This window comes from Lolium rigidum, chromosome 4, assembly GCF_022539505.1.
Source record: "Lolium rigidum isolate FL_2022 chromosome 4, APGP_CSIRO_Lrig_0.1, whole genome shotgun sequence".
NCBI lineage: Eukaryota > Viridiplantae > Streptophyta > Magnoliopsida > Poales > Poaceae > Lolium > Lolium rigidum.
The window spans coordinates 83,890,029-83,912,561 of record NC_061511.1 but is presented as its reverse complement, the minus strand read 5'-3'; the positions used below and the strand labels follow the sequence as shown (position 1 = coordinate 83,912,561).

Genomic DNA, 22,533 nt, shown 5'->3' with positions numbered 1-22,533 from the left:
TCGTCCAACTTCATTAACATTAGCTGACTTGAGCTTTCGTACTTCTGAGTAAATATTACTCATTTTCTCAAGTGATAGTCCAATTCTAACTTCCTCGAGGTATAAACCTCGGCTCCTGGTCTAACATCCTTCTGAAAGTAGTGTTCGATAATCTTATGAAAATAAGATCGAACTTCCTCTCAGTTCAGACCTTCATCAACAATCTTGCTCAAAATATTGAGTTATTGTACAGTCAACTCAATCTTTACTCTACCCCTTAGAGTTTTCTTATGGTCTTCAACTCCTTTACTTCCAAGTATTGGACTTATGGTTGGAATATTGGTCTAGGACTAGTTTATGGATTGTGCTCTTCTAAAGTCTTGCGAAGAATCTTTGTGGTGTATCCACTCAATTGTGAGCATCCAATGTGAATCCTTCGACTAAATGATTATAAATCTTGCTATTTGGCTGACAAGATTTTTATTTGTTCACAAACTTTTGTTACAAATAATTAAATCGTGGACTATTTGTAATACCAACTGATACCAGCTGTGGTTATTATACTAACTGTGGCTATTTGATATCTAAAAATGGATTCTATTATAGGTTCTGATCAACTGGACGAGACATCTTCTACTTTATCTCGCAGTATTGATACTATACCAATTGTGGTCTTCTGATATCAACTATGGTCTTGCTATGGTTTCATAAATCATCTTCCTTCATTCAGGGTTTATTTTGCAAGAAAACCACTAGCTGACACTATGAATATAGTATCTTAAGTGATTTCCCATGCATTCCCTCTTCCATAATGACTATGGTTCTACTTCTACTACTCCACAAGTCATCATATTTCTCACCTTCATGCTTCCTATGTACTAAAGTACTCCTCTGTTGAGGTAAAGCATGAGTTTTGGTTGGTACTTCCTTCTGAATATTGTGGTTGCTTCCCACAACTTTACTCATTTCTTCAGATGAACCTTCACCTTGTCTTCAAAATATTCAAAACTCGTCACTTCCTCACACGAATACTATTACCCTCTAGATCTATAGCATCAAGTAAGAACTTGATATTGCAACATGCATTTGCATACCAAAGTCAAACTTCATGTATGGATCTAGTCAAACAATGAAAATCCAATAAAATCCAAGAAGATTCAGCTTTGTGCTTATAATACACATCATCATAAACCTGAATATAATAGTTGAGTAAAACATCTCTAAACATCAGGCTCGGATGTGTAGTATATAACACCACATAATATAGGTTTATATCGTGATACTTAGCACGAATATATGGGATTCTACTATTTGCCTCAACCTTTACCTTAATTGCACATTTGCAATGAGATAAACTTGAAACAAAGTAGGCTAGGATAATTAAAGTTAATCTAATTTTCTCTGCAAGTACTACTTAACTTCCATTTTGTTGAGGACTATCTCACATGATATGTCTAGGTTCTAACATTGCTACTCTAAACACATAATATGAAAATATAGCTCCTATACTTCCAAGTGTTATATTATCATAAGACTATGGTCATGATGTGCTTGGCACACTTCCCATGGTTTTGGAACACATTTCTTACACTATTGTTTAGCACTTGGATTCTTATTGTACTCTTCCTAAATACTTATGATGTTCTAGTCCATCACATAATGATTCTCAGGTGAATCATATATGATTACTATCACTACTCTGTAAGTAGACATGTTTTATTTCTATCTCTCCTACTTACCTCTCATGATTGACTCATCATGGTCTATACTACCTCATATAACTCCTAGTTATCACTTACTAGCAACTGTTTTCACACATGTAGATAATTTTACTTACTCATTACTTATCTTGGTCTACATCTTCTATTAGGATTTCTTAATCACTTGATATTACTTCTAGTACAGGTCTGAGTAATTCTTACTTAACTATAACATGTGTTGGTACACATCTTCCAATAGGATAACTTCCTTATGGTTGTATCCTCTCTTTGGACTACCAGGTATTGTATACCAACTGTGATCTACTCATCTATTGTTTAGAGACTTAATGGTGTGCTACATATTTGGGATTAGCTAACTAACTTTACTTAGGAAAGATAGGTAAGAAATGTTGACTCAAGTGTGTCAGGATTATTCTCAAGTGAATATCCATCTCAAGTCATAAAAAAAAATATTTGGTTCACCTAAGACAACTTCCTATAGATACTACCAATCCTATAGGTCTCCTTTAAAGGGTTTTAATCCTAAGGTCAAAGCATTTGCTCTGATACCAACTGTGGTGACCCGGCATACCACCGCCTGGTGTAGTATGCAAGTCTGATATAACACCAATGAAACACCGTTCCACTAGTATTATATCGCTCAGAGTGGTACAACAGAAACATATGCGGGTCCAAGGCATGTCTACAGAATTACAACATTGACTCTATTACATAAGATCATCACAACCTCTTACTTTACAATGAGGTAAAACTGCAAATAAACTCCAGAAGAACGACTCGTAGTCTAGTCTTATCACGAACTCTATTTGTAGAGTATTACACTAACTACAGAGGCTAAGAATAGACTCTAGCTAAATAGGAGCTAGGTTTAGGAAGCTAGTTCCCTTCTATGGCTAAACTAGGTTTTCTCCTTGTTGGATGTGGTATCCGACTCCTCTGACAGGGTCCTGTCTCGTGAAGTAGTTGTTGACTCCTCGGCCTTCGAGTTGCACTGTAGATCCTCCTTCGATGCCTCCATATCTAAGCAGTGGATTTAAGAGTGGGATGAGTATGAGCGTACTCAACAAGTTCATTATAGGAAAGAGGTGTTTAATGCACTAGCTACGGCATTAGACCAGAAAGTCTAATACCAATGCAGGTTTTCATAACCATTTCTTCAAAAGGTTGCTTTTATTCAGAAGAACTATGTCCGTCGGCCTTCACCGGTTTACTAGAACTTCATGGAGTTCCTTTCCGGCAGCGTTCGCAGTTCCATATCCCGGAACAGGGAGTGACAGGTCACGATTCATTACACTCTGCAGAGGTGTGTTGCTTTACCCATAAGAGATCTTAACCTTGGTGCCAACCAGGTGCGCAACCCGTCCACACTTCCTTTGGTGTGAGGCCCGGTATAAGGTCTAGCCAATCATGTTCCTCCGCTACCTCGAACACCCACCCTTTGTTGCATGCCCCGACCCTGGGTCCACGCCGGTTCCATTATTCCCGTAGATTTCAGGGTGGACCCCGACCACGACATCAATGCAGGGGCTCTACCATACATTCCTACGCCGTCGACTGCAACCCATCATAGACCGCAATACCGTGGGGACTTAGGACTCCCCGACCTCACCGCTTGCTCCTTCGGGCGACAAGTGTACTACGGACAATGCCGTGGGGACTTAGGACTCCCCAGCCTCACCGCTTTCCCCCTTGGATTACAAGTGTACTACGGTAAAGCGCATCCGTTGATGAACGAGAGGTGGAAACACTTTTGACTACTCCGTCCCACTCCGGATCTTATGGTTAACACGGGTATTACGGCACAAGAATCACTGGATGACATTTGTTGTTTAATCCTAGATGGATATAAACCCGTGCAATGGAACCTCCACCATATCAACACAATCCATGGTTCCATTGCCCACCACATAGTCATATTCATAGTTATGAAAATAGTGGTTTTGCTTTTCATGCGATAGTGATAAACATAGTACTTTGTAAGTAATTTGGTAAAAATACTCAAATGACATGCGCAAGCGATGAACTTGCCTTTCTTGACTGCAAGATTATGCAGGCAAGGTCTTCGATACGCAATAACTCCAGATTCTGAAATAGCATCATCGTCCGGTAAGGACGATGTTTAAAAGATTGGCAAGGATGCAATAATGCGTAAGTATGAAATGCATTCGCTCTAAGCGTGACCTAACCCCGATGATTTAGGATTAGTGAGTGGTAATGATTGGTTCAGGGTTTGTTGCACTTTTAGAGTGAGTCACAAACAAGGTTCTTATTCAGGGTTGTGTTGTTTTAGAATCATAAGCAAGTGGTAAAATGCATAGTAACAATCATACACACCAAGGAATAGTAGTTGTATAATAAGTAAAGAGCAGTTGTCAGTTTTAAGTCCTATAGTGCATGGTTGATGATTACTTATTATATAATTCAAAAGAATAACTTTTGAAGAACATTTTCTTTAATAAAGAACAAGTATGATAATTAGGTTTGATGGGTTCTATGGATTCCTATGGTTCCAATTGGTTTCTGGAGTAAGAATGAGGTGGATCCCAACAATGTTGGATTCATCAGCTACTAAGTCTTGTATGGTTGAATTAAGCCTAAACATCTTGAGCAATTTGTTATAAATAGTTGCTATCAAGGTTGGTATACCTTGTCGGTGATAGTCGGCTAGGGTTTATAGATCCTATTAAGCAGGTTTGATGGCTACTCCCTATTTACTTCAAAAGAATAACTTTTGAAGAACATACTTCTTAAGTAATAAGAAGTATTACAATTAAGGTTGATGTTGTCTAGGTTTTACTATTGAATCCACTAAAATAGGGCATAGTTGGCTCCTGGATTTTATGGTTCATAAGTATCTAATACTTAGTAGGGTTTAGTGGAATATAGTTAGGTAATGCACTATATTTGGCATAGTTGTTATTGAAGTTCATCACAATGGTGTGATGCTAAGCATGGATAGTTAAAGATGATGGTTTTGGTATTAATAACTAGGGTTTGCACTTGGTTGACCCTACATTGTCATCTAGGTTTTATTAGAATGAGTTCATGGTATATTAATTATAAGTACTATGGCTTCTATTATTTTATGGGAACAAGAATAAGTACTTAGTTGCTAAATTGTGGGTCTATAATTCAAGAGGAATTAACATGATCACAAGTTATAACCTAGGGTTTAGGTTTATTAGCAATTTAGGGTTCACACATAAAATAATGGAGCTAGGGTTCCTAATGGAATTAAGGTTTCACAATTACTATTTAGTTCTTAGGTTAATAACTTCATTATAAGGTTGAAGTTATTAATCACTTTATAATAAACATAAGGTTGGATTTAGCATTTTATTATTTTTAAAGAATTAATAATTAAGGTAATTATTATTTAGGGATTAAATCCTTCTAATAAGGATTTAATGAGTTATTAATAAAGGAAAATTAGTTTTATTGTTTCCTTTATTTACTTACTGGTTTTTATTTATTTTAGAACTTTTTCTTAATTTCTGAATTTTAGTTGCATTTGGAATTAAAAGAAAAGACTTAATTAATAGGTATTTAAATAACTAAATTTTTATTTCAAATAAAAATTTCATTTTATATTTTTATTGGATAGATTTCATTTTTAGGAACATTTTAATATCTCATTTGCATTTTTCTGAATTAAAATGGATTTTGTAAGTTAATGTAAAGTTTCAGCAATTTTCATAATTTGAAATAAGATGAAAAACTACTAAACGTACCCGGCCTAGAGCTACCTACAGGCACAGACAGGTGGGGCAGGGCCACGTTGGCTGCCACGTGGTGCCGACGTGGCAACCTTGTGCCTCACCGGCGGCCAGTCGTGGACGGCGCCGGCGTTGGAGGGTTCCCGCGGACTCGTGTGTGTGCTCAATCGAGAGAGGACGACTAGACGAACCTAATCGTGGTGACGCCGCTCCCTAATGGTCACCGGAGCGTGCTCGCCGGCGAGGCATCGCGGCGGCGGACACGGTTGATCGACGCGGCGGCACTAAGGGGCATAATCGAACGAGCTAGGCATGCTATGGGGCTCAGAAGCTCACCAGGATCACGATGCGCGTGACGGCGAGGCAAGGGGATGTCTGGTTCGCCGGAATCACCAGCTCCCGTCGTCGGAGAAGACGAGGTCGACGGCGGCGCTACGGGATGCTTGGCGTCGATTCCTCTTGCATACAGAGCAAGTCGAGGACGGTGATCACGATAGTATCCACGGCGAGGTCTGGGGATGCTCTGAACGGCGGTGATGCTCGAGGTCTGCGCGGGCTAGGGTTTCGGCATTTTGGGGAAATCGAGCAGAGGAGGAAGAAAACAAGCTAGGGTTCGTCCTTGTGCTTTTATATGGTGCTAGGGCGCGCCTCGTCACGACGCCGAGCTCTGGGAGGTCGCCAGCGAGAGGGAGAAGGCGGTCACGGCGTCGCGCTGGCCTCCACGCGCGAGGAAGGGGATGAGGACGAGCTCCTCCTAGATCTTTTTAGGCGAAGGGGTAAGTGGGCTGGGCCAGGCCGTGGTTTGGGCCGTGTTCGAAGGACTGCTCGGTGGGCTGCTCGGCCAGGTAAGGTCCATTTCTCTTTTCTTTTATTTCATTTTCTGTTTTGTATATTTTCTATTTTCCATTTCTCTTTTCAATTCTGTTTTATAATTCAGATTTGAATGCTTTTCTATTTTGCAGGTATTTGATAATTTGAATTTCATTAGGACTAAATAAAGGATCATTGTAACACTGAATTGTTTTTGAATGAGCATTTAATATATGTGAACCTTTATTGCAAATTTTAATTAAGCATGATTTATGCTCTCATTTTAATATCCATTTATCTTGTGAATCAAATCTGTTTGGAAATATTGGAGATGATATTTTTAACTTAAAGTATTTCGGAGGTTGTATTAGGACTTGACTTCCATTTGGGGAATTGGTCACTTGCACATGATTTTATGTGAGCTCAAATGTATTAGGGTTTTATAGTTTCTATCATAACCCCTCTTATTAAGGTTAATACTATCATTATATTTGAAAGTATCTAAGTAGGTATTGTTTCCATCATGGTTTATCTTGTTACAAAGGTAATTGGTTGATCACCACACATGGTTTAATTATCAAGTATGTTCTATGTTTTAATTGTGATCACCTAAGTGATGCACAAACTAAGATTGAGATGTAGTTTAGGGTTTTACTTGTGATCATCAATTAATTCACAAGTTAGGTTGTGATATGGGCATTGATTCTTTTTATAGTTAACTTTGGTTATATGGATGAATGGTTTCTCACCATATAGGGTATAGAGTTTAACTCTAAAGGTTTTCTTGTTTTCTTTAATGGAGGAATAAGTGAGATGTAGATAGGATTCTACTTATGATCACCAAGTGATTCACAAGTTATGATTGAGATATAATTTAGGTTTGCTTACTCATGATTTTTCTATCATTTCATGTGATGAATGATATTTATTTATCATATAGGATTTAACTTATGGCTTATTCTTCTATTTCTCCAAAGTATAGTCATGGCACTATCATGAGCAATTTGTTCTCAATGGCTTGTACTCCCAATTCTTAGAGTATATGATCATTACCCAATGGTGATGATCATGCATGGTATGGGCTTCCTTAAGTATCACTAAAAGTATTCAGATATGGTTATTCCAATTACCCCTCTCACTTCACAAGGTCTTGGATTATAATCTATGGTTCTACTCAAGGAGTGATGATGTGGTTAACTAAATATGTGGTTTGCCTAAGAATTCTACCTTGCTAGCTTCTGTAGCTTGTTCTTCAGGAAATTTTATAAACCTGCATCTTGTGGCATGCCTCCACCTCCTAGCTGCTTCATCTTGATCCTTACTATTTTATGGAGTGGCTCAATGTGTTGGTCTTCTTGCATCAATGTGCAAGATGATGAAATGGATGAAGTGTGAGGCTCCTTTTATAGGCTTGGGCATGCTCTAGTAACATGACACATGGGTGGATGACTCTTGCTTTAATTTGATGAGTAAGGTGCTTGGTTGTCATGCTCTCATCCATAGCAATCCTTTAGGCATGAGGTGGCATAGCTTAAGATGCAAGCAATGTAGATATTTTCATCCTATGTGGCATTGGTATTATCCTCTCATGTGATTTATTTTTGGATAGACAAGTGGCTTTTGTTACTAAATACTACCTCCGGTCTCTTTTAATTGACTCAGATTTAGTACAACTTTGTACTAAATTTGAGTCAATTAAAAAAGAACGGAGGGAGTATCTTGTGAATGATTTTATGCTTGTGGTTGAGTCACTATATCATATGTGATTGTATTTATATTATTATTGGGATCAAAATATCAAAGATAAGGATTATACCCCAATTTTGAATGGTGATGTTTGATTTCACCAAGGCATGATCATAAGAGTTTCAAAATACTCATAGTTTATTTTATTCAAATAGTTTGAACTATAATTCGTAATGTAAACGAATTTAGTTTTGTGATATTCCACATATTTAATAAGTTATGATTGAATCAGAAGATGTGGCTTTTATGCACTTAGGTCCTTGGGTTTTGCTATATTTGGTATTTAGTTTTAAAGTGAATTCAATTGTACCTCAAGGTAGTTGCTTAACTTTTAAGTGTTAATAATTTAGAGTGTGCTTCTTATCTCTTTAATGGTTATATACCTCTCCCATCTCTAGGGTTTAATGATAAGCTTTTGTTGGTGTTAAGTTCAAGAGTTTAGTTCAAGAAATACCATGAGGTTCATGGTAGGAACATGGATTTGTTTAAGACATGGAAAAGGATAAGTCAAGAATAGTTTCTCCAAGTATTGTTACTTGATTTCCAATTAAATGGATGTTCATATGTTATGGCAAGGAATATCATGTTGTGATCTTTAATAAGATCAAGTAGTTGATCCTTGATTAATAAGTTCTTGTGTTGATTTTAATTCCATTTGATCTAACCCCTTAGATCAACTTATCTCTACCCAAAACAAGGTTTTAGCAAAGTCACATTGAGGTTTATAGCACTGGACTTGATGAGCTACTTCAATTCCACCAAGGTCAAGTGAAACTTCAGTTACTGTGACTGTTTTACTTTAAAGCGCGAAAATTCCCCAGATTTTCTATGCATGAATGCAATGCACATATCTGTTTCCTCTATTTTTGTAACCCCATTACCTGGGATATTACAGCAACTATCTATGGATGATCGATTAGTTGAAAGATGGTAATGAAGATGTTCTGATAGTGGTGGAAGAAACATCAAGATGATTTCCCGCAAGCTTCAGAAGGATCTAGCTAGCTGTGAAGAAGCTACCAAAATGATTATTGAGAGCTTAGTGATAGACAATTTTATGTTCTTACTGGTGAGTCACTGGTATATCTGCGAGAGAGAAAATGATGGTAACGTTGATGTTAGTTTTTTTTTTTGGTTTAGTTTATTTATCCACTCTCTATGCAAGTTCCCTTAATTTAATGGCTGTCATTTTTCTTTTAGTTACGAAATAAAGGGAATGTCGTGGGATTATTTTTGGTGTACATCACATCGAAACCACTAAATTTAACTTTTGTTATGCCTCTGATAACAGTCCTTAGCTCACTTGATGCATCTACTTTTTACCAGCTATCATGTGCCTCTATGATAACACTAAATTTAATGTTTTTGATGTGATGTATACCGAAAAAGGGTGCCACCTATCTTCATGTTATTGCCAGTTAGAGATACTTCTATTTGAAAAATGTGAGTTGAGATGAATATCTAAACTATCCAACTGCGGTTTTCGGTCTCAGCTTGCAGCAGCCTGCCTTGGATCCTAATTATTTCTGGATTTTCCGCTGATGTAGGTCAAACAGAGTTTATAAAAATTTAGGGCGAGTCTGAGCTAGTGATTCGTGTTGAACTTTTTCATCAACTTTACGAACTTACTTTACACACTGTAAATACAGTGATCAAATCATGTCAGCCAGACAAATTCCATCCATGGAGGCGTAGACACGGTTTACTCTTTTTGACCGGACCACAACTATGTGGTCTGTTGGTGACCTCTGAGTAAGGATAGCTATGATGGAACGTATTATAAGCATCGGTAGTTCTTGTGGAGCCTGTGCACTGAACTTAAAAAACTTGTGTTAGAACTTCAAAGACATTTCTAAAATAATGAAGTACTCCCTCTGTTCACCGATAGCTTGCCAAAACGTTTTATATTATGCTTGGCGTATTCTAGAGGTTTCTCGTGCGACCTTTGCTTCTGTTGCAATTCACTCCAAGGATGGCACGAGCTCTCACAAATGTGCCGGGGACATGAGTGCCAAAGAAGAAGGCTTGGATGCACACTGCTGCACATGCGACACCCAAAGCTTTCCTGTTTCGGCCATGGAATACCACACTACCGAGGCTGCCGTACTACTATTTTCTTAACATATAGCTAGGTTGTTTAGTCAGGGATGCGGCATAAGCACGGCCACAAAGAATTTGCAATGAACCATTCTATATACATATAGGCAATCCCTTGTACAGAATGCTAATTGAAAGTGTTTTCACCTCTTATATGACAGAAAATGGATATACATATTGTCATATGCAAGATGGAATAGTTTTCATGTGCGCATACAGCTCGAAGCTTGAGTCTATCATGTACAGTTTCGAATGCTGTTAGCTCAAAAAATTCTAGAGAAGCAGTTCAGTGTTTGCTGGAACAGCAGAGAGTGCTCCTTCTCCCCCAACGGTGCCGTTGCTTCTCGTCATTCGTTCGTCCAACATTCTCTCCGTGTTCCTTTCGGGAAACTCATTGTGAGGCGAGTGGCTTTTCCCTTTATATCTCCAGAACAATGACTGCAAAAGAGTGAAAAATGTCAATATTATTTCTACTAGTATAGAACAGTGACATTTTCGTTGCTAACGGTGAAAATGACTAAAAAAATTTTTGGAGCAAAAAATGACTAAAATTTACCCTGCTAACTTACATTCAGAATCTGTCCTGTCCCATCTGCAGCAATCTTCTTCCTCGCTATCCACTTCACGGCAAGAGCTATCGCGTGGCTGTGACCTCTTATTGTGCTTATCCTCCAAGTAATAGCTTTTCGCCATGGCGGTGCTGCTTGCCCGGCCATTGATCTTCTTGCTGAGCACTGTCCGGAAAAACTGCCAACAGAGAAGAACACATTTAGAGACATGACCGAGTGAAACTTCATCAATTACTTCTGAGCTGGACATACACATTACCTTGTCCATTCTCGATTCCACCGGATTCTTCAAGCTCGGGGATGGCGCGAAACCGCCGTCGCAGACGAACATCTTCTTGAGCAGGAACTTGAAGGACTTGTTCTTGACGCTGGAGCCTCTGCTGTTACCGGTGTTGACTAGCAGGTCCTTGGCCATGCTCAGGATGATCTTGGTGTTGGGCGAGAGGTGGTTGTCGCCTTCAACGTCGTCGCCTTCATCGTGGGTCCTCCTGACTCTCCTGTCCACCTCTAGGCTGGACGGGCAGTTGAGGAATCGGTCTAGCGGCAGGCTGAGGCCGTCCTCGGCATTGCAGGAGCCGGACTTGGATTTTGCGCGCCGGAGGAGCTTTGTGAGGGCCTCCTGGAGCTTCTCTGCCTCCTCGATGGTGAACTCCGGCAGGTCATCGTGCGTCGACGGGGGGTGGTCTTCTTCTGCCAGCTCTTCAATGACGTTTCCGAGCATGCCGATGGAGAGGAAACCGGCTGCCTGGTCTTGCTGAGAGTGCCATTGCTGCTGCTCGTCGGTGAGATGGTACTCCTCCGGCACAACTTGGCTTCTCTCTGGCTGGCTTGCAGCTCCAAGATCAAATCTTTTGCTGTCCGTTCTGCCATTGAATCTGCTCCGTGCCCAGTTGATGATCTGCACAAACAAGGGGACAACAAAAAGGGGACAACAAAATAAGCTACATTGCACTGTAATACCACTCTTGAAATGTTCGGAGCAGGAAACAGCTGGGATGGTATAATGACTTACCCCCATGAGAAAATGTCTTGTTCCAACAGACGGCAAGCTTAGGTTGGTGGTTTGAGCAATACAAATGTAGAAAGCACGCCCTAGGGAGCCAATGGGCGATAGCGATGGCAGGATGTTAGATTGAGGGGCCAATATTTTGCAGGTCTCCAGTTAGTTTGGTGATGAATAGATACTGACAGTTCCAAGTCAGTGGCTGCTATATGTAGACCTGGGTCCCCTCCCAGGAGGGATCAATAGTTAAATAGCTCAAGAAGGTAGTTGAATACTAGCTCAACACTTCCACTGTTTAAACTTTTTTTATAGTTCCCTTTGATATGGATGAAACTCGGCCATGAATTTTCAAGAGGGTATCCCGTTACATGGGGAAATATTTCTTGGCATTCTCAATTCCAAGCTTCGGCTGTCCACGTCGCACCTGCACATGAGTTGAGCAAGGTGAATGGTACATGTATAAATCTTTCTTGATATTATCAATGTACGACAAGGTTTCTGGCCTTCCACGTCGCAATTGTCGGTGCTACTCCGGTTAATCCCCCGTTCGCCGCATGTTCGAGTTTCTTGGTTAAATTAAGGTACTTTTAGTTGGGTGCTTTTTTTTTTTGAACAAGAGTTGGGTGCTTTTGTTACTCCATATCAGCTGTACTGGTTGGTTATTTGTGTGAATAATAATATTACTAGTGACAACTATAATGATAATCTTTCATAATTGGCTGAGACTTAATTTTAACGTACTTGATGATTTTGATGAAAGAAAACCACCCACAAGCAAAGTACCCCATATAGACAAAAATATAAACATCTGTAAAATAGCAAAATCAATATCAATAGACCCACCTTAAGCTATATTTTCATAGTATATATGTTCAATATTGTAGTTGTTAATGTTCCCTTCTACATATTTTGTCAAAGTTAGTAAGCTTCCATGTATCACTAAATTTATACGCAGTGTATTTCAAGATGGAGGGAGTACCATTCATCCAATCAGCATATAAGCAGCTATTGCGCAAGTAATAAAATGCCCATTTTCGAAAAAACAGACCCACGACAATTTGTTGATAAAATGAATATATTAATATCAAGACCATGTCAATTACACACTGCCTTTGCACCAACACGACATCAAAAGCTAGTGAAGAACTAAGGATGCACATAATTAGCCAAATTATTAAAAAAAAAGTGGGGTCAACAAAATGACTGCAACAAACTTTAGCATCAACCATCAATGATAGGAACTCGAGGGCAACAAGAAAGATGCTCCAACAACGATGCCTTCAAGATGGAACGCCACACGACACCGACGTTGCTGGATCCAACCATGGAGGTCAGATCATGAGTTTTTACCTAAAGAGATGTATGAGCAAACTCCATGCAATCTCGTGTGACCTCCACCATTGCCAAATTAAATCAGTAAGGGTCATACATAGAGCTTTCACCCCTAAAACTCGAGACCCAACACACCAGATTCACGATACGTTGTCACCAGCTGCTGATCCATCATCGACAACCACACACACGTGACTAGTGGGCTTAGTCATGCAATTTGAACCATGCACACACAACATGCCGCCGAGTAGAGGGATGGCCGAAATCAACACCGACCCCTGATGCTAAGGGTCCGTCCACTTAGAGCCGATAGGCCAATCACGTGTGGTATGTTGTACATGGTCCTAACCCTTGAATATGTAGGGGAAGAGGCTCAGTGACTCTGAACGCGGCGATCTCCGCAGGTAAGTGTATCCCTTCCAGCCGTGAGGACCTATCTCTCAGTGGCAATTATTATCCAGGGGCACTTATATTTAGATATTCCGTTGGAATTGCTAAGTATTGTGCCTCGGCTAGAAAATGACCTAGTTATTTATTTTAAAAACAACCTAGTGCTAGCTATTTCTAGGGCTCTCAAAGTTAAGTATCTGCTATCCTGTATTCTCACTGACATGCAGCGTTCTTGGAAACAAATCACTTGTGCCAGCTGCACAAAAAAGCAGCCTCCATTAAAGTTAGTATTGTTGTACCCCCCCCCCCCCCCAATATATTATTGTTGTTGCATCATCAATTCATCGTGCTAAATTCCAATTCAGGAACGTTAAAATGATACCTTTTGTAGGAAAAAGAACCGACAAAAGTTCATTTACTTCTCTATATCAAATTCTTGATAACTTGAATACTTGATGTGTATATCTTTTCTTTTTATAAAATATAAATATGTACACTCCACTCGATCGGTATATATACCATGCCTGTATCAAATGAGCAGCACCCAGTGGAAATATTTTCTCTTTTGGTAACTGGCGGTGCATAATCCGATACTGATACCACGAAATACAAAAGACACGTGTGTCAACGCCGGTCACTCATGAACGACGGTCGACACTCGACAGAAAAGTGTTAGAGCACATATAGTACATCGGCGGCATGATACGTACACTGATTAGTGATTACCCTTGAGATACTGGCAAAAGCGACAAGAAGCCGCGCGAAGAATGGGTAGCTGGGGGTTTCCCGGGGATGGTATTGACGCAAGCGCTGATGCATGCATTGCTACAACCCACTCCTGTTGACTTCATGACTTGCAAACAATCGGAATGCAGGGCATGGGTGCAAGAGCATATATATGGCATATGCCAATCCTAGACAATGTTCTAGTGGAGGGCGTGGAGCGCAAACATTTAGGTTTGAGGTACCTCCGGCGCACACCGCACGCGTATGTTCTAGCCTATCAAGAATTAGTGAAACTTCGGAGTAGAAATCACAAGAATTATGGCACACAATTCGAATTAACTTGGTCTATATCATGAAAAAAAATCAGTTCTTCGCCAATTCACGAACAATTAATTTCAGTTAGCTACTATTTTATGTACATACTTTTTGATGTGCGATTCAAATTTAGATTCAAAAATTTGCTCGTCATAATTATTATTGCATGCATGCTATCAATGTTTTTATTTTCTATGTGAATGTTGGACTTTGGAAGATAGGAAGAGTACTCAAAGCTGAGGTTTAACAAATACATTATCTCACTTAATTACCCTATAGCTACTTTAAGCCCGTACGACCGAAACTACCATGCCGTGGGATAATACCCACCACAAATATGAGATAACTTATTATACTTCACAAGTGTCTTTAGACTACTCCCTCCGTCTCGGTTTAATGGACACGCACACAATTTAAGATAAACTTTGACCATTGATTTGGTCAACAAAATATAAATTTTATGTCTACAAAATTTATATCATTAGATTCGTATGCAAAAAATCTTTCCGATGATATAATTTTTGTGACACATATTTCATATTTTATTAACCAAAATAATGGTTAAAGCAATTCTTAAACTACGTGCGTGCCTATTAAACCGAGACGGAGGGAGTATATAAAGTACATACTACCAACTTTCTCTCTCTCAAAATAAGTACATATAAACTCACAGCCATCTTCACAACCACAATCCTTAAGGCCCCAACGATGAAATGCATGGATTGAACTAATAAGGACTTGGACTTAAATTAATAGCCTAAAACATATACCATTACAAAAAAAAGATGGAGTCTTAGGGTGGTCATAGTGCGCACACTAGGGGAAAACACGGCTTTGACGTGTTGGCAAATCACACGGCAAAGCCTTTGCCATGTGGCGGAACATGGCAAAGTCCACATGGCGAGGCACGGCAAAAGATCTTTGTCGTGTGCCTTTCTGCGCGGAACACGACAAAGCCTTTGCCATGTGCCTTCCACCCCGGAACACGGCAAAAATACTTTTGACAAAATCCCGGGTTAACAGACGGTGCCACGTCAGATGATCTTTGCCGTGTGCATCCTAGCAGCGAACACAACAAACATTCAAACATTTTCCGCGTGTCAATCATCGCGGAACATGGCAAAAGCCAGCATTTTTGCCGTGTTTTCAACCTTTGCTGTGTGCCACACCATCAGACGCAGCACGGCGAAGAAACGGCCACGGCCCATCCCTTCCCCCTATTTGCCGTGTGCCACCGATGAAGGAACACGACAAAGCCCTCCCTCTTTACCATGTGCCACCAAAGAAAGGAACACGGCAAAGGCCGTTTGGCCTGACCAAATGGTCGCCCTGCCTCCCAGGAAGCACAGGCTGCTGCCACATGTGTGTTTTGCCGAGATCTTTGCCGTGTGCATGCACATGGCAAAGGGCACGCCCAGTTTTTTTATGTTTATTTTCCTTTTAATCCCTGCATGCAGCCATATATCCCCATATCATCATAGCCGGTGTCACCATATCATCATAACCACATAAATAACAACAAAATAGATCATCAAATGTCCATAGAAGTCACATAGTTCATCAAATGTCCATACAAGTCACATAGTCCATCAAATCCATCAAATGTCCAAAGAAGTCACATAGTCCATAGTGTTTACATATTCATAGTGCAAAGTACATAAACACCATATAAATAAGGCAAAACTAGCCACATGTCCACCGCAAACACATGAAAACCATGATGATCAAGGGCTCTACATGTTGGCCACGCCGGTGATGATCAAGGGTATTATGTTGCATATCCTACAAGTTTCAAATCAAGAGGGCATTGTGAGCTTGGCACGCCATATTTTTTTGACAAGTTGCAATTTTGACAAGTTTGGACAATAAAGTGAGATTGACAAGTCATATATGTTTGAGAAGTTGCAATTTTGATGAGTTTGAAGACTAGAGTGAGTGAGGCTAAACTTACAAGCGCGTGAGTCACCAATTTAGGAGAACTAACTTAGAACAACGCGTGTTGGTTTCCAATGTTTGTGATTTGCTGAGCTGACGTACGAGGCGTCGGCGTGATTTCCAATTCACCATGGGCCGCATGGTTGAAGCCGCCAACCGAACTCTATGACTACAACAACAAATGGTGAGCATAATTTAACAATAGATGCAAAGACAACAAAATGGCATATGTATTGACTACCTACCCAAGGAAAGGTGAAAGGAGGAGGAGGAAGCTTTTGCCGTGTTTTTAATCTTTGCCGTGTTCTTTTTCCTTGGAACACGGCAAAGCTCGTAATTGCCGTGTTCCGAGGTGTATGGCACACGGCAAATGTTGGGCAGCACGGCAATTGCCGTTTTTCCCGTAGTGATAGTAACTTAGATTAGTGTCATGCATATGACACTACTCTATGTTACTACCTTTATAAGACTAGTCATAGTGGATAACATATGGTAGTAACATGCACATGTTATTACTCTATGTTTCAAAGAAGAACGGTAGTACATAATTCATGGGCCCCTTGCAAATTGGCATTTGATTAGAACCATGTCTAGTTAATTAACCCTTAATTACGCCTGTTATTGTACCCCAATAGTAACTACCTGGACTAATGGGGACCTTTCATTCTATTCATTGACCTACACCATGGCCATCCATTTTCATTGGGTCTGTAGTGCGGCAACAGAACATTGGTTTTGTAATCAAACAAAGCATACTCTATATGTAAACATAGAGTAGTGGATAAACTACAAAACATTCTTTACTCTCGGTACGTACTTCGTATACGTGGCATGAGTACAGTTAGCACACTAATTCATTTTCTTGCACTTCCTTTTTTTGAACCTAACACACACATTGTCCATTCATTAAGAAGAATAAAAGTGACAGTCCATAATTGCAGTGAGTTATATTCTTTTGGAGAATAAAGCAACAAAAACCCTTGCTATGTGGAATCCTCCTGCTCCTTCCAACCACATTGTGAAAAGTGAAGTGTTCGGCGAAATATGCGCGTATTCCAAGGGCATGAGCAATGGAGGCAACAAGTTGTTTTTCTACAAAAACATGTCAGATGTATCTGATCACTAAGCTTGTGCAGTCAGCTAGGGCAGTTATCCACGGTGGAGCTTTGGCCATGACTTATATGAGAGAACCGCTCCACACTCGGCGGTGTTGACAACACATAGAGGTGACATAATCTGTTAAGTTTGGTATATGATTTTTTTGGGTGATCTTTTGTACTTACAGAAGATCCAATAGCCTTTACATAACAATTTTTGCATGAAATCGTCCAAATTGATCTACTTACAACAACGAAAAAAAGGCTTACCATCAATGGTTATGTTAAGAAAACATTGTGATGCTTAATACTCTATTTGAGGCATAAGCCGGAGCTTAACTTTTCCTTGTTTTAGTTTTGTTTCTTCCAACCGCTCTTCGTACGCATGTTCATAATTCACGGTCTTCCGAGATCAACATGACTGCAACATCCTCTTCTTCATATATTGGATCCCCTATTGTTCTCCTCCTTGCGCCTCTCTCTACCGCCACTCGGGAGAGGGCTTACGCACACAACACACAACACTTTGTTAAGTCATGGCCAATCTGGACGCTGTCGTGTTCGACCTGGGGCACAACCACAACGCTTGGTCTCGCCGTGTTCCTGTGTCCGTCTTTGAGACTCCAAACGTCGTTGCTTCTCGTCATTTGTTTTTTACTATTATCTCCCTGTATTTTCCGGAACCCCTTTGTGTGGCAAGTTCATGTTCCCTTCACATTTCCAAAACTATGACTGCAAAAGAAAGAAATACATCAAAGACAATTTCTTTAAGATGTGACATTTTTCCCGCTAACGGTGAAAATGTCTAAAATATTAACCGTGGACTACTACTTACATTCAGAATCTGTTCTGTCCCATCTGCAGTAATTTTCCTCCTCGTCATCCACTTCCCGACGAGAGCGATTGCCTCGTCGCGACTTCCCGGCCACTGTTCACGTGTGCCTTGTCTTCACCAAGGCACCTGATCCCAGTCCACAATATAGAGGCATAGCCGTGTGAAACTTAATTAACTATGTACATGGAAAAATAATTTTTTGATGCTATAATGCAAATGGAGAAGAACAAAGCACCAGGACCAGACGGGTTTCCCGCTGAATTCTACCAAACTTGCTGGGACATTGTAAAAGATGATCTCCTGAACATGTTTGTTGTGTTTCACCGCGGAGAGTTGCCCCTTTTTCATTTGAACTTCGGTACTATTATTCTGCTTCCGAAAAAACAAAATGCAACACAAATTCAGCAATATAGACCAATTTGCTTGCTTAATGTGAGCTTCAAGATTTTTACCAAAGTTGGAATTAACCGTGCAACTAGTATTGCTCACAAAGTTATTAGACCTACTCAAACCGCCTTTATGCCCGGACGTCATATCCTGGAAGGAGTTGTAATCCTTCACGAAACTATTCATGAGCTACATCAAAAAAAGCTGGACGGAGTTCTTCTCAAAATAGATTTTGAAAAAGCATACGACAAGGTTAAGTGGTCTTTCTTGCAACAAGCAATGCGTATGAAAGGCTTTGATCCTAAATGGTGTACCTGGGTCAAGGATTTTGTGAGTAAGGGAAGTGTTGGAATTAAAGTCAATGATGCCATAGGGTATTATTTTCAAACGCAGAAGGGTCTGCGACAAGGTGATCCCCTATCGCCTCTGTTATTTAATATTGTAGCCGACATGCTTGCCATCCTAATTGCTAGAGCTAAAGAAGATGGTCAGGTACAAGGGTTAATTCCGCACTTAGTTGATGGGGGAGTATCTATCTTGCAATACGCCGATGATACCATTATTTTTATGGAACATAATTTAGAGAAGGCTTTAAATATGAAGCTAATTCTTTGTATATTCAAACAACTTTCGGGGTTGAAGATTAATTTTCACAAGAGCGAGCTCTTAAGTTTTGGTCAAGCAAAAGAAATAGAAGATCAGTATAGGGATTTGTTTGGTTGCGAGGTCGGTATGCTGCCTTTCAGATACCTTGGTATTCCTATACACTTTAGGAAGCTAAAAAATGGAGAATGGAAACCTATAGAGGACCGCTTCGAAAAAAATCTTAGTTGCTGGATTGGTAAGCTGCTATCCTATGGGGACCAGTTAGTTCTTATAACTCGGTTCTTACGAGTCTGCCCATGTTTATGTTATCTTTTCTTGAAATACCTATAGGGGTACGTAAAAGATTGGATTTTTCTAGATCGAGATTTTTTTTGGCAAAGTGATGGTCACAAAAGGAAGTATAGACTAACTAGGTGGAACATCATATGCCGTTCCAAGGATCAAGGGGGTCTTGGAGTTGAGGTTTTAGATATAAAAAACAGGTGTTTACTTAGTAAGTGGTATTTAAACTCTTGAACAGAGGGGTGTGGCAAGAACTTCTCTTTAATAAGTATTTACTAACGGGAAACACTCTCTCAAGTCCAAGCTAAACACTCTGATTCGCCTTTTTGGAAAGGATTGATGAAAGTGAAGAAGGATTTTTTTCTAGGGGTTCTTTCAAGATTGGGAATGGTATGGATACGAGGTTTTGGGAAGATTCTTGGCTGGGAGATAAACCTCTAGCTCAACAATACCCCGCTTTTTACAATATTGTTCATCACAAAAATGTGTTGGTAGCAAATATGCTAAACGAATTTCCACTAAATATAACTTTTAGACGAAGTTTTAATGAATACAAGTGGAACAGATGGTTACATTTATTAGGTAGACTAGTTCATGCCAGCCTTTCTAATGTTGATGATTCTTTTGTTTGGAACTTGACTACCTCTGGAGGATTCACGGTCAATTCAATGTATTTCGATCTTCTTAATTGGCATACTGTGTTTCTTCGTAAGTATATTTGGAAAATTAAAGTACCACTAAAAATTAGAGTTTTTATGTGGTTCTTACACAGAAAGGTGATTTTAACAAATGACAATTTAATTAAGCGAAATTGGCAAGGTAATTTGACATGCTGTTTTTGTGACAAAGAGGAGACAATTCAGCATTTATTCTTTCAATATCCTATGACTAAAATCATTTGGCGGATTATTCACATGTCATTTGGAATTTCACCTCCCAAAAATATTGCAAATATCTTCGGCAATTGGCTTAATGGCCTTCAAAACAGTATCAAAAGCCAAATTAGATTGGTATTTGTGCTCTCTTATGAGCAGTATGGCATGTCCTCAATGAATTTATTTTTAACAAATCAAAACATGCTTCTTTTATGCAGGTTATTCCTCTTGCTATTCATTGGACCCGTTTGTGGTTATGTCTCCAGCCGGAGGAGCACCGCTAGGCCATGGATTTTGGGTGCACCCGTTTGAAGACGGTCGCTCAGGACTTATTCAGCCGGTGCGGCTAGCAGCTTGATCGAAGGATAACATGTTGATCAATTGGTGTTTGTTTTGTTAATCCTTCTTTAAGTGGTTGATTTATGTTGCGACGCTTAGTGATCTGTGATTTATCAATAAGTTTGTAATAAGGCGACTGGATTGATGCTTGAATAAATTTAAATAAAGGCTGTATGCATCTCTTCGATGTAGAGGCTGGGTATTTTCCCCATTTCAATTTTTTTTAAACTATGTACACCTAAAAAAAAACTATGCACACCTAAGCTGGGCGTATGCATTACCTTGTCCATTCTCGATTCAACCGGATTCTTCAAGGCCGGGGACGGCGCGAACCCTCCATCGCAGACGAACATCTTCTTTAGCATGAGTTTGAAGGACTTGTTCTTGATGCCGGAGCCTTTGCTGTTACGTGTGTTACCTAGCAGGTCCTTGGACATGCTTAGGACGATCTTGGTGTCGCCTTCATCGCACTTCAGAATGTTAGCGCTTCAGAATGTTAGACTGTATATATAATCGTATATCGGTATATGTATATGTATATGTATATGTATATGTATTGTAACCGTATATGTATATGTATTGTAACTCTTGTACACTACGCTATAAATATAATAAACCAACGTTAACTTTATTGGGTGTCGAGCGTTCCCCAAATCCTTTGTCTCACATGGTATCAGACTAGGTTTAGGTCATGTCTTCCACTGCCGACACCTGCGCCGCCGCCTCTTCGGCCGCCGCCGCGACGCTCCCCGCCGCCTCGACCACGTCTACAACCGCCGCGATGGCTTCCTCCTCGTCGCGGCCCCTCGTGTCGCCGTTTCTCGCGGCGTTGCTCAACGGCCGCACGCCGCCACCACTCGGCGTCGCCCCGATCTCCACCTCGGCCGGCCTCTACATGGGCGCCGCCTCTCGTGCCGGCGCTACGTGGCCGTTCGCCTTGGCCGCCGCATCACCGCCCGCCGTGGCCGGGCCGTTCTCTTCACCGGCCGCTACACCATCGCCCGGCGTGGCCGGGCCGATCTCGGCGCCTCCTTCGACGCCCGGCGTGGCTGCTCCGGCCCCCACGTCAGCCCCAGGGACCTCTGCCCTGGCCCCGTTCTCCGCTGCCCTAGGGCAGCCGCTGCTGCCAGTTCACGCCCCCTCGCCGAGCGCTGCCCTAGCCACGTTGCCGATACCATATGGTGCGGGACTCTATGGGCAGCCCCTCTTCTACGGAGCCCCACCCATGGCATATGGTGTCCACTCCCCGCCTACAGCCTCGGCACCGTCCTCGGCTGTCCATGTGCCGCCGGCTGCTCCTACCTCGATCACCCATGAGGCTGGACCCGTGCGTGATCCGCCACCAGTGCATCTGGCACATCTTGTGACGGTCAAGTTGAATCCAGACAACTACCTGGTGTGGCGAGCTCAAGTGCCCCCCTTCTACGCAGCTACTACCTTGACGGCTATGTTGATGGCACCGTCCCGTGTCCACCGCCTATGGTGCATGTGCTTGCTCCTGACGGTACACCCATGGCACTCCTGAACCCGGCTCATCGTCAATGGACGGCGCAGGGTCAGGCTATTCTCAACGCTATCCAGTCTTCTCTTATGCCGACGGTGGCGGGCATGGTCCTCTTTGCTGCCACTTCGCACCAGGCCTGGAGTACCCTTGACGCCAGTTTCTCCTCTCAGTCCATGACGCGGTCCATGGCCATCCGCAATAAACTTGGCGACCTCAAGAAGCTGGACAAATCTGTGACAGTCTACTACAATGAGGCCAAAGGGCTGGTT

At 41.0% G+C, this 22,533-nt stretch overlaps 1 protein-coding gene across 1 annotated transcript; it reads right to left on the bottom strand.

Moving 5' to 3' along the window:
* Nucleotides 1-10,487: 10,487 nt before the first annotated feature.
* On the bottom strand, nucleotides 10,488-21,197 carry LOC124647321 (protein DEEPER ROOTING 1-like). Its single transcript, XM_047187284.1, has 4 exons — nucleotides 21,042-21,197; nucleotides 10,898-11,536; nucleotides 10,639-10,816; nucleotides 10,488-10,507 (listed from the first exon to the last, which is right to left on the bottom strand). The coding sequence occupies exons 1-4, from the start codon at nucleotides 21,195-21,197 to the stop codon at nucleotides 10,488-10,490; spliced, it is 993 nt and encodes a 330-aa protein (XP_047043240.1).
* Between the last annotated feature and the right edge of the window lie 1,336 nt (nucleotides 21,198-22,533).

Excerpts from the sequence above, each read along its gene's own strand:
- LOC124647321 (XM_047187284.1), bottom strand. The coding sequence starts at position 21,197 with ATGTCCAAGGACCTGCTAGGTAACACACGTAACAGCAAAGGCTCCGGC. Across the intron at positions 11,537-21,041 it reads TTGAATCGAGAATGGACAAG|ATCATCAACTGGGCACGGAG; the intron begins GTAATGCATACG and ends TTGTTTGTGCAG. Across the intron at positions 10,817-10,897 it reads TGGAATCGAGAATGGACAAG|TTTTTCCGGACAGTGCTCAG; the intron begins GTAATGTGTATG and ends CTCTGTTGGCAG.